The following is a 13,829-nucleotide window of genomic DNA, read 5'->3' as shown; positions in this document are numbered from 1 at the left end:
GCTTCAAAATCTCCCCTTCCCCCACCGCATCCCAAAACCAGCCCAGTTCATCCCCTCCCCCCACTGCATCACACAACCAGCACGGCTCATCTCCTCCCCCCACTGCATCCCAAAACCAGTCCAGCCTGTCTCTGCCTCCCTAACCTGTTCTTCCTCTCACCCATCCCTTCCTCCCATCTCAAGCCGCACCTCCATTTCCGACAAAATAACCTCATCCTACCTCCTTGACCTGTCCATCTTCCCTGGACTGACCTATCCCCTCCCTACCTCCCCATCTATACTCTCCTCTCCACCTATCTTCTTTTCTCTCCATCTTCGGTCCGCCTCCCCCTCTCTCCCTATTTATACCAGAACCCTCTTCCCATCCCCCTCTCTGATGAAGGGTCTAGGCCCGAAACGTCAGCTTTTGTGCTCCTGAGATGCTGCTTGGCCTGCTGTGTTCATCCAGCTCCACACTTTGTTATCTTGGATTCTCCAGCATCTGCAGTTCCCATTATCTCTGATACAATAGTTACAGGGTTGTTTCTTCCCTCTTGTCTGCTGACCTCATCCAGAATGCAGCTGATGGTCTACCTCTTCCATTTTGTTCCTTGTATAAACTTTGGTCATCATGATGTTAATGTTTACATTTAAATTCATTTGAGTATCCAACATGATACCTACACTCATCGATAGCTAGGGTTGCCAACAAGCCTGAATTATTCCAGGGTCTCATGGAATTAATGCCTCATCTTCCAGATGCTCTTGTGAGCAGTCCAGGAGCAAAAACATAGAGACATTTATTTATCCAGTTTTGCCTTGGTCAGATTCACAAGACTTCGCACAGGGTTACAATGCAAACTGAATGCAACGTAACTTTAGCATGCACGAAATCAGGTAAAAGTATCCAATGGGAACAGTGGTTTCTGGAGCAGAGAGAATGGGGGTGTGGGATGTGGATTGTGGCTAATGGCATCAATCACGAAACTATTATTGAGAACTGGTGTAGTCGGTGATATGCATGCATGCAGGAAGGTAGGAGGTAGGAGGAGGGCATGTGATGAAACTTCCCAGGATATAGGACAAGCAGAGTTGACAACCCTACTGACAGATATGCAGAACAACTCAACAGCAGGAATCTTTGTTGGGCAATCATACTGTTCATTCTGTTAGGGATCAATGCTGCAGCTCCTCACTTAATTTGGGTGTGTAAGACTTAATCTATTAACATGCAGGTAAAGTATAAATTGCAAAGCAAGGAAGAGGGGTTGGAAAAACAGAAGTTCACACTGTAAGCCCACACATTAATTTTAAGACAGTAGCTTTAGAATACGGCTTGCATGGAACAAAACACTACCCACAAACTGATAACCTCAACAGTTTGGATAAAAGCAACAAGCATGGGGTCCTGTAGTTTTTGGTTCTCACATCAAGTTTTTTTTCTTGGAAGTTCTATAATTTATATCGACATTTAGATGTATTAAGCTTGAGCTTGTAGTTATGACAGCAACAGAATGTATCTCCCAGCTCACATTAAACTTGTGACAACTTGGTCTTGGTCTGTTAGATGTATGCAAGGCTGGTTCTGAATACCTTCCCTTAAACGCATTGTCAACATCATTGCCCCAGCTGGTAAGGCTACGCTGCTGTTAACATGGCTAAAATAATGCTTAACTAAGCATGCTCTACTTGTTTAAGGCCTGGTCTCTAAACACACACCAATAATTATTCAACAAACACAGTGTCTGTGACTAATAATAGGATGATAATACTACTGGGAGCAGAAATTCTAGGAAGTGCTAAAAGTTATTTCTTCTTTCTTGATCCCACTTCTTATTTCTGTTTTTCCGAAATTTAAGAATAATTAGTTTACTTTTTATCTTGACCCAAAAGTTTGCTGTATACCCACCACAGGATCTTAGACATTAGAAGAAAATTTGGAAAGTTACATAGTTAATAAATTGGTAAAGCCTGAAAAAGATCAGCCTCAATCTGTTCCATAACCAAAATGCACAACAGCAGAATCTATACCATACTCTGAAATATTAGCTATAATGCTGAAGTTAGATTGTGCTCTGCATTGCAAAGCTATTAAGTGGATAAGCCATCTTTTAAAAATCTTGTCTTTCTTACAAATTTTGCTGAAGTTTGAATTATTTTTACACTGAAACTCTTATCCTGTTGAATGGATAGAACAAATACAGTAAACTGTCCTTTAGACATGAACAAATTGTGCATTTACATAAAATTGTACCTGTTGTTTAATTGTTCACAGGTTTAACTTCCATTTGGTTGACACAGTGTCTCTGCAAGTCCTGGGGACTGCTAGCCTACTGACTTCACAATAACTAGCAGGCTCCACAGTAAATAGACTAAAGGTTCATTCAAAATAACAGAGATAAACCATGAATATTACATGACTACACACTGCAAAAAGTACCTCCCAAAATCTGGATATTTTTGGTAAAACCAAAGTGCAGCCAATTTCAATTCTGATCATTGGCATTGTACTTGGAATTCTACTTGGGATGCTGGCAGTACCTAATGAATTTTCCATCACCAATAAATACCTGATTTTGCTTGAGGGTTGAGACAAGTTTTTGCAAAGTAATGTTCTCTTCTTCCAGCTCAGTGTAATCCTGCAGAAGCCTCGTTTCACGAAACTTGTACTCTCGGATCTCATCTTTCATCCTTAGTCTTTGCAGCTCCAACATTTCATTATTCTTAAGAAGAAAAAAAGAAAGATCAAAATGAGTTGTTTCAGTTCATTTAATGGTACACTACCTGCCTGAATGTGTTTGATGAACCGTCTTTTTGCCTTGGGCAGGTGAGGAGATATGAAGAACCAGATACAATTATTATCACAATGGTGTTACACAAAGTAACAAAATAGCATGATTCAATTGGGTTTACATTGCTGCCTGGTACCTTTACTAATAAATGTAGATAAGGCATACAACCACTTAATCTTCAAAACAGTGCCATTTCAAAGAATCAACTGACATGTCATTTTGACAAAGGAGACTGTTGACCTGAATTTATAAACTAGCTTCAAAATTCAATCTATTTCTGTTGCAAAAGATGTGTAATTTAAAAATAGAAGGAAGTAGAATTTATTCCTGGAAATAACCCTTAGTGTACGTCTTAATAGTAACTTGTCTAGATCCCCGATATTTGTACTGTAATTTTTAAACTTTCCCAGTTCTTCCTTCCCGCTAGGGTGTGATTAAATATTGGTCATTCAGCATATATAAGATAGTCTACCCAAATAATTCCGGTGGTCTCCAATGTTTATGTGAGCATTTTCTAATTGAAGTCAATGGCTAGCAACCAGATGGACTAGGAGCAATGATATGCACCATTGGCCCATCTTGAAACCTGTTAATTCAGTTTAGAAGTAGAGTGAACTTGGCACCTATCTGGTTAGTACTATTTATTTACTGACTAAATTAACCACCCATTTAGATTGTCTTCCTTCTGATCTGTAAACAGTCACCTCTGGTATCTCACATCTCTTTCTATGCAGAGTAATTACATCGCAGAATAAGCAGCTTCATTTTTTATAGTGCAGGAAAAAAATGCCATCAGTGTATGACATTTTAAACTTAATTATCATATAGGGCATATTTTACCATTTATTTGTTGATTTATCTCATAGGAAATCTCCTGTACCTCCATATAGCTCAGATTTGAAGCCAAAAGCACATTATTAGTTTTTCTAGTTCGAGTATAGTACTATTGGACCCCTTGGTCTCCAGATAGTGGCTTTCCTCAGTTTCACTTGGAATTGAGTTAACCGCAAGGAGCTCATTTCAATGAGGTAAAAGAGTCAAAGACAAATGCTTGGACAGATTTGCAAAGACACAAAGATATATTTTTAATAGATGGTAAATATATGGATAATTCTAAAAATTTAAGGTTTAATGGATACCTGAACAATCTAGAATGCTTTTGAAAAATTCCCTGGGGAAAGTGGAGATTTTGTGGTGTTTCAAAATTCATTTCCTCGGAACTCCTGCATCAGTCTCCATGGTGATGACTCAAGAAGAGTAAACATTACTCTGTTTACGACTCTTCAAGTCTTCTCAAACATTTCAGTACTTTCTGGCACAATGACAACCTCATTTTGGGCATTGGATTTCTTGTTAAGGAGTGTTTGTTAGAAAACAAATAAGGCACGGTGCAAAGGGGTTTGCTGCTAAACTACTAATATATTGTAACACTAGATAGAAAGTAACATGGAAATATACAGAGATAATGGGAACTGCAGATGCTGGAGATTCCAAGATAATAAAATGTGAGGCTGGATGAACACAGCAGGCCAAGCAGCATCTCAGGAGCACAAAAGCTGACGTTTCGGGCCTAGACCCTTCATCAGTTTCCCCCCCACCCACTGCATCCCAAAACCAGTCCAACCTGTCTCTGCCTCCCTAACCGGTTCTTCCTCTCACCCATCCCTTCCTCCCACACCAAGCCGCACCCCCAGCTACCTACTAACCTCATCCCACCTCCTTGACCTGTCCGTCTTCCCTGGACTGACCTATCCCCTCCCTACCTCCCCACCTACACTCTCTCCACCTATCTTCTTTACTCTCCATCTTCGGTCCGCCTCCCCCTCTCTCCCTATTTATTCCAGTTCCCTCCCCCCATCCCCCTCTCTGATGAAGGGTCTAGGCCCGAAACGTCAGCTTTTGTGCTCCTGAGATGCTGCTTGGCCTGCTGTGTTCATCCAGCCTCACATTTTATTATCATGGAAATATACAAGTTGTCTGCATTGGTCTAAAGAAGATGAAATAACCTAATTTTACTGAATTAGATCAACCTTTATTCTTAAGAAAAAAAATTGCACTTAAGTTATATTTGTCCCAAAACCACAACATCCACCATCTGGAAAATCAAGGGAAGCAACTATTTTGTAACACCATCATTTCCAAGTCATCTACCTTCCTAAGCATTGGTAATGTAGCACCATTCCTCCACACAGGCTGGGTTAAAATGTGTGAATTCCATAACTCTTATTATAGTACCTTCATCACGTTGATTACAATAGTCGAAGGTGGCTAGGCCTGATCAACCTCTGGCTCCAATGAGAGATGATCAAGAAATATTGGCCTTTAAATGAATCAAGGTGCAGCCAAAGATATGGGTTTTAGGGGCCTCAGCATCACTGAGCCAACTGTTCTCAGCCCTTTAAGGAACCTGCAGAAATTTTTCAATGATTCCCTTTACTTGAGAACTACATTATGTGGGTATGACATTAGGCTAGAGTATATGCAAGGTTTTAGATAGTTGTAATAAGTGTATTATTTAGAAACCATAGCTTACTTGATGAGATGCCATACTGAAGTGGTGATGTGAGCTAAACATATCTGGAAGGACAGGTTTACCAAATGCACACAGCTGTTTGAGGTGATTTCTGTTGGGTTTCCTCCTAAGAGGCTGATTGATGACTGGAATCCTACTTCAGCTAGCTGAAACCTACAAGAGCAGGTAGGTATAGCATGCGAGATAATATTTCTGCATTTCAGGGTTCAGCTGATCAGTATTAGCGATATACCTTCCATCTGATACAGAGTTTGAAATAATCCAGGTTTTAAGCTACCTGCTGGAATAACACCCCATCCAGCACCTTCAATATTCATTTCATTTGCCACTGACATATCATGGCGGCGGATGCAAGGCTCCTTCAACAGTACCTTCTAAACCCATGATCTCTACCACTTTCAAGGACAAGGTCAGCAGATACATGGGAATAAAACCACGTGCAAGTTCTCCTCTAAGCACACATCAATCTGACCTGGAGATATATCATAAGAGCATTAAATAAAGGAGCAGGAATAGCCCAGCTTTCAACCTTGTCTCACCATTCTATAAGATCCTGGCTGAATACTCCAAGGTCTCAACTCTTCTTTCATGACAGTTCCTCATTGCCCTTAACTCTTGGATCTCATAATAATCTGTTTCTCTTTTATAAATACTTTCAGTGATTCAACCTTCACAGCTCTCTGAATTAGAGAATTCTAGATATTCAGTAGCCTCTGAAAGAAAAAATTCCTTTGCTTCTTAGTTTCAAATGAGTGACCCTTATTCTGCAAGTATGTCCCTACATTGAGATTCCCCCAATTTTAGAAACATCTTTTCAACATGTACCCTGTTGAACCATCTCATATTGCGCAGATTTCAATACCCTGGGTGCTTCACTGCTGTTGAGTCAAATTCCTGGAACTCCTTCCCTAATCGCTCCATGGTGTGCCTACGTCAAGGACTGAATAGTTCAAGAAAGCAACTTGCACACAATTATGTGCTGCAAGGAAATTAGGGACAAGCAATAAATAGTTGCCTAACCAATGATGCCCACATCCTATGAATAAATAAACAAAATGCAATAGACTTCATGAAGCAACTATATGGCCACAGTCTTGCGAAGGTGGCTAGGTGTAGAGATCTCTGGACCTTCTCCAGTCAGCGTCCATTTTCAACTGGCATTTGGCACTCTCACTCTATGGGAGAAACATGGCATAGTGGTGATGTCAATAGGATAATAATCCAGAAGCTCAGGCTAATATCTTTGGGGGTATGCATTTGAATCCCAGAATGGCAGATAATGAAATTGGAATTCAATAAATATCAGAATAAGAAACTTCACTAATGGCTTTCTGGAAACCACTGTCAATTGTCATTAAAAACCCATCATATTCATTAATGTCCTCCAGGGAAGGAAGTCTGCCATCCTTACCTGGTCTATCCTGCATGTGACTCCAGACTCACAGCAAAGTGGTTGACTCTTAACTGCCCTCTGGGCAATAAAGGATATGCAATAAATGGTAGCTTTGCCAGTAATACCCACATCCTATGAACAAACCGAAAAAGTCTAATCTCACAGTTAGGGTTCCTCTTGGAAGGAGTGATCACAGTATGGTCAAATTTAAAATACAGATGAAGCGTGAGAAGGTTAAATCCAGTACCTATGTCCTGTGCTTAAACAAAGGAGACTATGAAGGAATGAGGGAGGAGTTAGTTGAGGTAGAATGGGAGCAAAATCTTTATGGTGGGTCAATTGAGGAAAGACTTTCAAAATGATTTTTCACAGTGCTCAGCAGAAGTATATTCCAGTGATAAGGAAGAGCTGTAGGAAAAGAGAGAGCCAGCCATTGATGTCTAAGGAAATAAAGGAAAGTATCACATTGAAAAAATAACATACAAAAAAGCAAAGAGTAGTGGGAAACTAGTAGACTGGGAAATCTTTAAAGGCCAACAGAAAGCCTCAAAAAATATTATAAAGAAAAGTAAGATAGATAATGAGAGTAAACTAGCTCAGAATATAAAAACAGGCAGCAAAAATTTCAATAAATATGTAAATCATAAAAAAGCAGCGAAGGTAACCATTGGTCCTATAGAGGATGAGAAGGCCAATTTAATAACTGGGAATGAAGAAATAGCCGAGACATTAAACAATTATTTTGTGTCGGTCTTCACAGTAGAAGACAAAAATAACATGCTGAAAACAATTGGCAAGAAGATCTTGGGATTTAGAAACTATCAATATCACTAAGGAGGCAGTGCTGGGCAAGCTAATGGGCTTAAAGTTAGACAAGTCTCCTGGCCCTGATGAAATGCAAGCTAGGACACTAAAAGAGGTGATGGGGGAAATAGCAAATGCACTCGTAATTATTTACCAAAATTCACTGGACTCTGGGGTGGTTCCCGCAGATTGGAAAACAGCCAATGTGATGCCACTGTTTAAAAAGGAAGTAGACAAAAAGGAGGTAACTATAGACCAGTTAGCTTAACTTCGGCAGTGGGGAAAATGCTTAAATCTATCATTAAGGAAGAAATAGCAAGACATCTGGATATAAATTGTCCCATTGGGAACACCCGGCATGGGTTCATGAAGGGTAGGTCATGTTTAACAAATTTGGTCGAAATCTTTGAGGACATTACTTGCATGGTAGACAATGGGGAACCTGTGGATGTGATGTATCTGAATTTCCAGAAGGCATTTGACAAGGTGCTACACCAAAGGCTGCTACATAAGATAAAGTTACACGGTACTACAGGTAGTGTATTGGCATGGGTAGAGGATTGCTTGACCAGTAGAAAGCAAAGAATAGGAGCAAATTGGTGTTTTTCTGGTTGGCGGTCAGTGGCTAGTGGTGTGCCTCAGGGATCAGTGTTGGGACCGCAATTGTTTACAACCTACAGAGATGATTTGGAGTTGGGGACTAAGTGTGGTGTGTCAAAATTTGCAAATGACCCTAAGGTGAGTGGTAGAGCAGAAGACTCTGAAAGTCTGCAGAGGGATATAGATAGTCTCAGTGAGTGGGCAAAGGTCTGGCAGATGGAGTACAATGTTGATGAGTGTGAGGTCATTCATTTTGGTAGGAATAACAGCAAAATGGACTATGTTTTAAACATTAAAAATTGCAGCAAGCTGCTGTGCAGAGGGACTTGGGTGCCCTTGTGCATGAATCACTAAAAGTAGGATTGCAGGTGCAGCAGGTAATTAAAAAGGCAAATGGTATTTTGTCTGCCACTGCTCGAGGGATGGAGTTTAAAAACAGGGAGGCTATGCTGCAGCTGTATAAGGTCCTGGTGAGGCCACGCCTGGAGGACTGTGTGCAGTTTTGGTCTCCTTACTTGAGAAGAGAAATACTAGCACTGGAAGGGTGCAGAGGAGATTCACTCGGTTGATTCCAGAGTTGAGAGGGTTGGATTATGAGGAGAGACTGAGTAGACTGTGATTATACTCATTGGAATTCAGAAGGATGAGGGGAGATCTTATAGAAACATATAAGATTATAAAGGGAATAGATAAGGTGGAGGCGGGGAGGTTGTTTCCGCTTGCAGGTGAAACTAGGACGAGAGGATATCACCTCAAGATAAAGAGAAACAGATGTAGGACTGAGGTCAGGAGGAACTTCTTCACCCAAAGGGTTGTGAATCTGTGGAATTCCCTGCCCAGTGAAGGGGTTGTAGCTACCTCGCTGAATGTTTTTAAGACAAGGCTAGATAAATTTTTGAACAGTAAAGGAATTAAGGGTTATGGTGATTGGGCGGGTAAGTGGAGTTGAGTCTCAAAAAGATCAGCCATGATCTTATTAAATGGTGGGGCAGGCTCGAGGGGTCGGACGGCCTACTCCTGCTCCTAGCTGGGAGCAGCTAATTATACTCCCATTCACTAAGACACTCTCTCTCCCTAATCATACTCCCTGTGCACCAAGGCACTCCCTCTCTCCAAAAACATTCCCCATTCACTCAAACACTCCCTCTTTCACAACATCCTTTCCATTCAGCAAAATGACTTCTTGACTCTAACCATGGGCTTCAGATCGGTATGACAGGTCGGCACAACATCGAGGGCCGAAGGGCCTGTACTGTGCTGTAATGTTCTATGTTCATATATCTGTAGTTACAAAAATGACCCTGTCCCTGGCCTCAATGCCAGCATTGTTTTGTTCCTCTCAGTTCTGACTGCCTTCTGTTTTTTGTTCAGTCCTTCACTTTGCTCAATTCCTATTGCTGCCTTTATTCCACTCCACAGATCTCACTGGCAATATTAACTCCTCACGAATTCTTCCCCACTGCAGCTTCATTGTCTGAGTGTGAGGAGCTACGAAAAGAAGCAGCACCAAGGGAGGGAAGGAAGAACAGAGTTCATTTTTGACCCCCAAGTAGTCAAGAAGTGTGTGAACTTTGTAAACTGTATACGGCTGGTCATGCCTATGATCTATACCACTGAAGTATCTAATGCTTCATTTAGCATATAGTTAACTTAATAGGGATTGAGTCTGAAAGCTCTGACTTCCATGGTTTTCAGCAGCCTTTCCTCAGTGATCCTATTACCAATAGCATAAACCACTGGAATTCTTGTAGGAATAGGATAGGAACATAGGAACAAGAGTATGCCATTCAGCCCATTGAATCTCCTCCACTATTTAATATAATTGTGGCTGATCAAACACTTCAATGATATTCATTCACACTGTTCCCACAAGCAGTTACACCATTGACATTCGACTGAGGCTCCAAAGCCCTCTGGGCTAGAGAGTTCCAAACACTTGGATTTGTGTATTGTTGGATTAGCCCTTCATGGGCAACAGCAGTGTGGAATCAGGTTGGGAAAAATGGACAGTGGTTTTTGCAAGAGTGCATAAGATGGCTTTGATTTTCCAAATGAGAAGTTTGCAACAAAGAAGTAGTTCTGGTTTAAGATGTCAGTTTAGCATGTGAAAATACCTCTGGTTCTGCATGTGAGTTTGCTCACTGAGCTAGAAGGTTAGTTTTCAGACATTTCGTCACCATTACCTCAGTGGTCTTGGAATTAAGAAAAATGTGAGGTCAACCAGGGTATCTGCAAACTCAGGGAAAATTACTCTGCAGATTTTGGGGGGCATTTTAACTTTGATAGATCCAGAAAATTGATAATAGGAGATTGGCCACTTGTTATTCTCTTAGCCTGATGTCCCTAACATTTACATGAGTGTTATGTTTTTGTAACAAGGGTATGTGTCAGTCAAAGGTGTGTTTTAAAATAGTTGAATGACATGGAATTTTCATGGCTCAATTTAAAAGCATTTACAAAATTGTACTTTGTCAGGAAAGGCTTTTAGGCCAGAAACACTTATGGTAAATCAGGGGAATTCCACAACCATTTAGTATGCTTAAAATGTTTCCAGGCAATTCACTAGGTCTGTAGAATAATGGCTGTTACTAAAATTTTAAAAAAAGCAAGCCAGCAGACTATCTGGAAGGATCTATTGTGCACAGTGAAGGAATTGGCTGTTGCAACCGAATGCAAATACCAGTTTGAACTAAAAACAGAAAGCTCTGGAAATTAGATTTTTGTTTTAGATTTCCAGATCCCTGATTGAACAGTCGCTGTTGAACATGATGATATCTTGTATTAGAGATCAAGATTGTCAAGTCCAGTGCATTCAAAATAACCTCCGAGGATCCTCAAAAGATACATTCCACAAAGATAAACAATTTGGACAAACTTCAGTTGCTTAGCTGAACTAATTGAAATACTGGAATGGGTGAATATCTCATGATTGGGCTGTAGGCTGAAGACTGAAAAGCTTGTTACTTCTGACGTGCTTTAGTTTTTGTGCAGTGATAATGGACCAAATTGTAAACGAGCAGGTCATGTCCCATTGGTTAAACTGACAATTACACAACTAAGTTCTGAAATATTTTGTTTAAAAACTGTTGGAGGTGAGATTTGAGCACAATTCTGGGCCATTAGTGAACAATGGGACAATATCTTTAAACAATACACCTAAAGGATTGAGAAATAAATAGAGGAAGGGCTAAAAAGAAGGACGAATTAGGGTGAGCACATTCCACATCAAATCTCTTGTTTGTGATCATTTATTTCTCCTAGTCTACTCTATCCAGCCCTGTAATGACTTTGAAAACTTTGATCAGTTCACAGGGTGGTTTTGCATTTTCACAAAATTAACAGTAAGGATTGCAAAACCCCAGTAATTAGTGGTGATTTACAATTCATAAGATATCTCTTCACAAGTTGTTGGCTGATTTGCAATAATAATGACAGCAAATGCCATTCAGTCTTTCCATTTTCAACGGAAATCTGGATGAATATATCCTGTAAAATGAAAATATCACAGCGAAAGGGCTCAGGAAATTACAACAGCAAAACGATTCTGGCATTATTATCCCCACATGACTGCAAGCTTCACAATTCAGCCAATATATATGGATTCCCAGTCAGTTGTTAGCGTACTGTCACAACTGTGTAATTCTAATATCATGTATTGTACTAAGGGTTAATCTCGCTTCAAACAAATCAAGGAGTCTGAAAATATGGCTGCTGGAAAAGTCAAGGTGATTCTTGTTGATGCCTACAGCCAGAAAAAGCGAGCAGAAGGAACTATTATCCCAGCATTGACCGCAAAAGGAAACATTTAGAATTAATTTGACCCTTGGACAACACAATCAGTCTTTCAAGAAGTATCAGAGTTTAGGGTTTCTGGGAGAAATGTTAGACTGGAAGGACCAACCCACCCCCCACCCCCACCACCACCACAAGGGAATTCCAGTATTAATGATTTTGCTTTGTGGATCAAAGATTCAACAAATGTTGATACTGAAAGTTCATATCTGCTCACAGCTGACTGGGACACCATTTTAAATAGAACTCCCGGTAATGGACAATTGGAAGATATGTTCAGGGAATGAGTTCTCAGCCAAGAGAGCTTAATGAAAAAGGTGTTCAGAAATCAACAACAGTTTTGTTGAAAGAGTCCAGGCAATCTGCAATTGTCGTAACCACAGAACTATTGAGGACAAGGATTTCTCTCTCTATTCTATCTATCTATATCTCTCTCTCAAAGTCTGCTAGTACAAGTGAGTCCATTGTAGAAGTAACCATCAATTATTTGACTACAGAAGTCATCACAACTGCTGAATTTGACTTCATATTTCAACCTCATCATCCCAGAAAGAGAGATCTTTAAACAACTAATAGGCCTGCAATCATATCAGATTGCTCTTACTTTCATCTTTTATATGTATCATTTAATTGCATCTGCTTTTAATCATTGTTTCCGGATTTCACATAATAACTTCTTTTACACAGTACCTTTCGGATACTGTTTTGTACTAAACCAACACCTATATTTTGTTTAAGATGGAAGTTTTTTTGCTAGTTCTTCTTAAATTGGAAAACTCAAGCAAACTAAAATGGAGCTATAAGCCATACAAATCCACAGTACATGGACCACTCTGAGAACAGACCTGTTGTGTTCCTGGCAGTGCATACATGGGAACAATGGGGATAGCAGCAGATGTAATTTTGCATCATCATTTTTGAAGGGGAGTGAGTAGTGGCAAGAAGTGACTTCAGCTCATTAGATCATTGTACAGAATACTAAGAACAGCATCAGTAACTCACAATTGGTTCCTTTCAATTAGATTTGGAAACTTGAAATGGTCCGTTTTGCTAACCAGACTACCGTAGATCCCTTATGCTGTACAGTTACAAAGGACTAGCTTTAATGAATACTTAAAACTGCATCAACGGTCACAGCAGAAAGATCCAAGACTACTCACGGTGATATGCACTAGCTGATATTCAGACATAAATCCTATATACTGGAAATTTTCTTCTACACCTGGAAGCCATTATGATCCTGACACTGATAACTTGGAAAAAGAAATTCAAACATCCAGTTGATAGCTGAAAGCATCTCATAAAAAGACTTGATGTTTCAAGACTTTTACTGCAACGGGCTAAAAGCAGTATTAACTAAATACTCTTATTATCGGTAGCTTAGACATTAAACTGTGGATCAGAGCTTTCCCTTTTTATTTCTAACAAACAAAAACCACATTAACATGTATACTTTACACTGTCTCTTAAGCAGTCATTTAATTTTCCTGGACACAATCCAAAGTGGCTCTTAGCTCTTAAGGTTTTACTCCCAGTCTTTTCTTTTCCCAACCTGATAACATTTAATTCCAGAAATGTCTTTCATAGTAAAGGTTTTGAGGTTCTTTCTCCAGTACAAGCTAGGTAAATGTTCCAGCCTCATTTCAAATCTTTTTAAATTTAGTTTAATCTGAGCATGAGCTTCTAGTTTCATTCCTATGGAGCACACTATAAAAGTTTCTGCCTCTCCTGAGTCCCAGCAGTCTAATCTGTTTCAGGAATATCTTTAGGACAGCCTACAACACAATCCCAGTGATTTCTTAAGGATGCTCCATTCTCAAAACCCATCTCCACATCAGTATGATTCAAGTGGGCTGTGTATCCAGGTAGAAATGTTGACTGATCTTTTAGACCCTAACTCTATTTTGATGAAAAGTCTAAATAATAATCACTTACA

General features: G+C 39.9%; 1 protein-coding gene across 2 annotated transcripts in view; it reads right to left on the bottom strand.

The window, feature by feature from the left end:
* LOC125460931 (protein bicaudal D homolog 1-like) overlaps nucleotides 1-13,829 on the bottom strand; it is a 249,135-nt gene that overhangs the window by 93,335 nt on the left and 141,971 nt on the right. For both annotated transcript variants that reach the window (XM_059652369.1, XM_059652370.1), the window contains exon 3: nucleotides 2,550-2,702. In XM_059652369.1, the coding sequence (XP_059508352.1) occupies nucleotides 2,550-2,702 (153 nt within the window). The remainder of the gene's footprint in view (nucleotides 1-2,549; nucleotides 2,703-13,829) is intronic.

Source organism: Stegostoma tigrinum, chromosome 18, assembly GCF_030684315.1.
Source record: "Stegostoma tigrinum isolate sSteTig4 chromosome 18, sSteTig4.hap1, whole genome shotgun sequence".
Taxonomy (NCBI): Eukaryota; Metazoa; Chordata; class Chondrichthyes; order Orectolobiformes; family Stegostomatidae; genus Stegostoma; species Stegostoma tigrinum.
The sequence above is the reverse complement of the archived record's forward strand: the minus strand, read 5'-3'. Positions and strand labels throughout refer to the sequence as shown.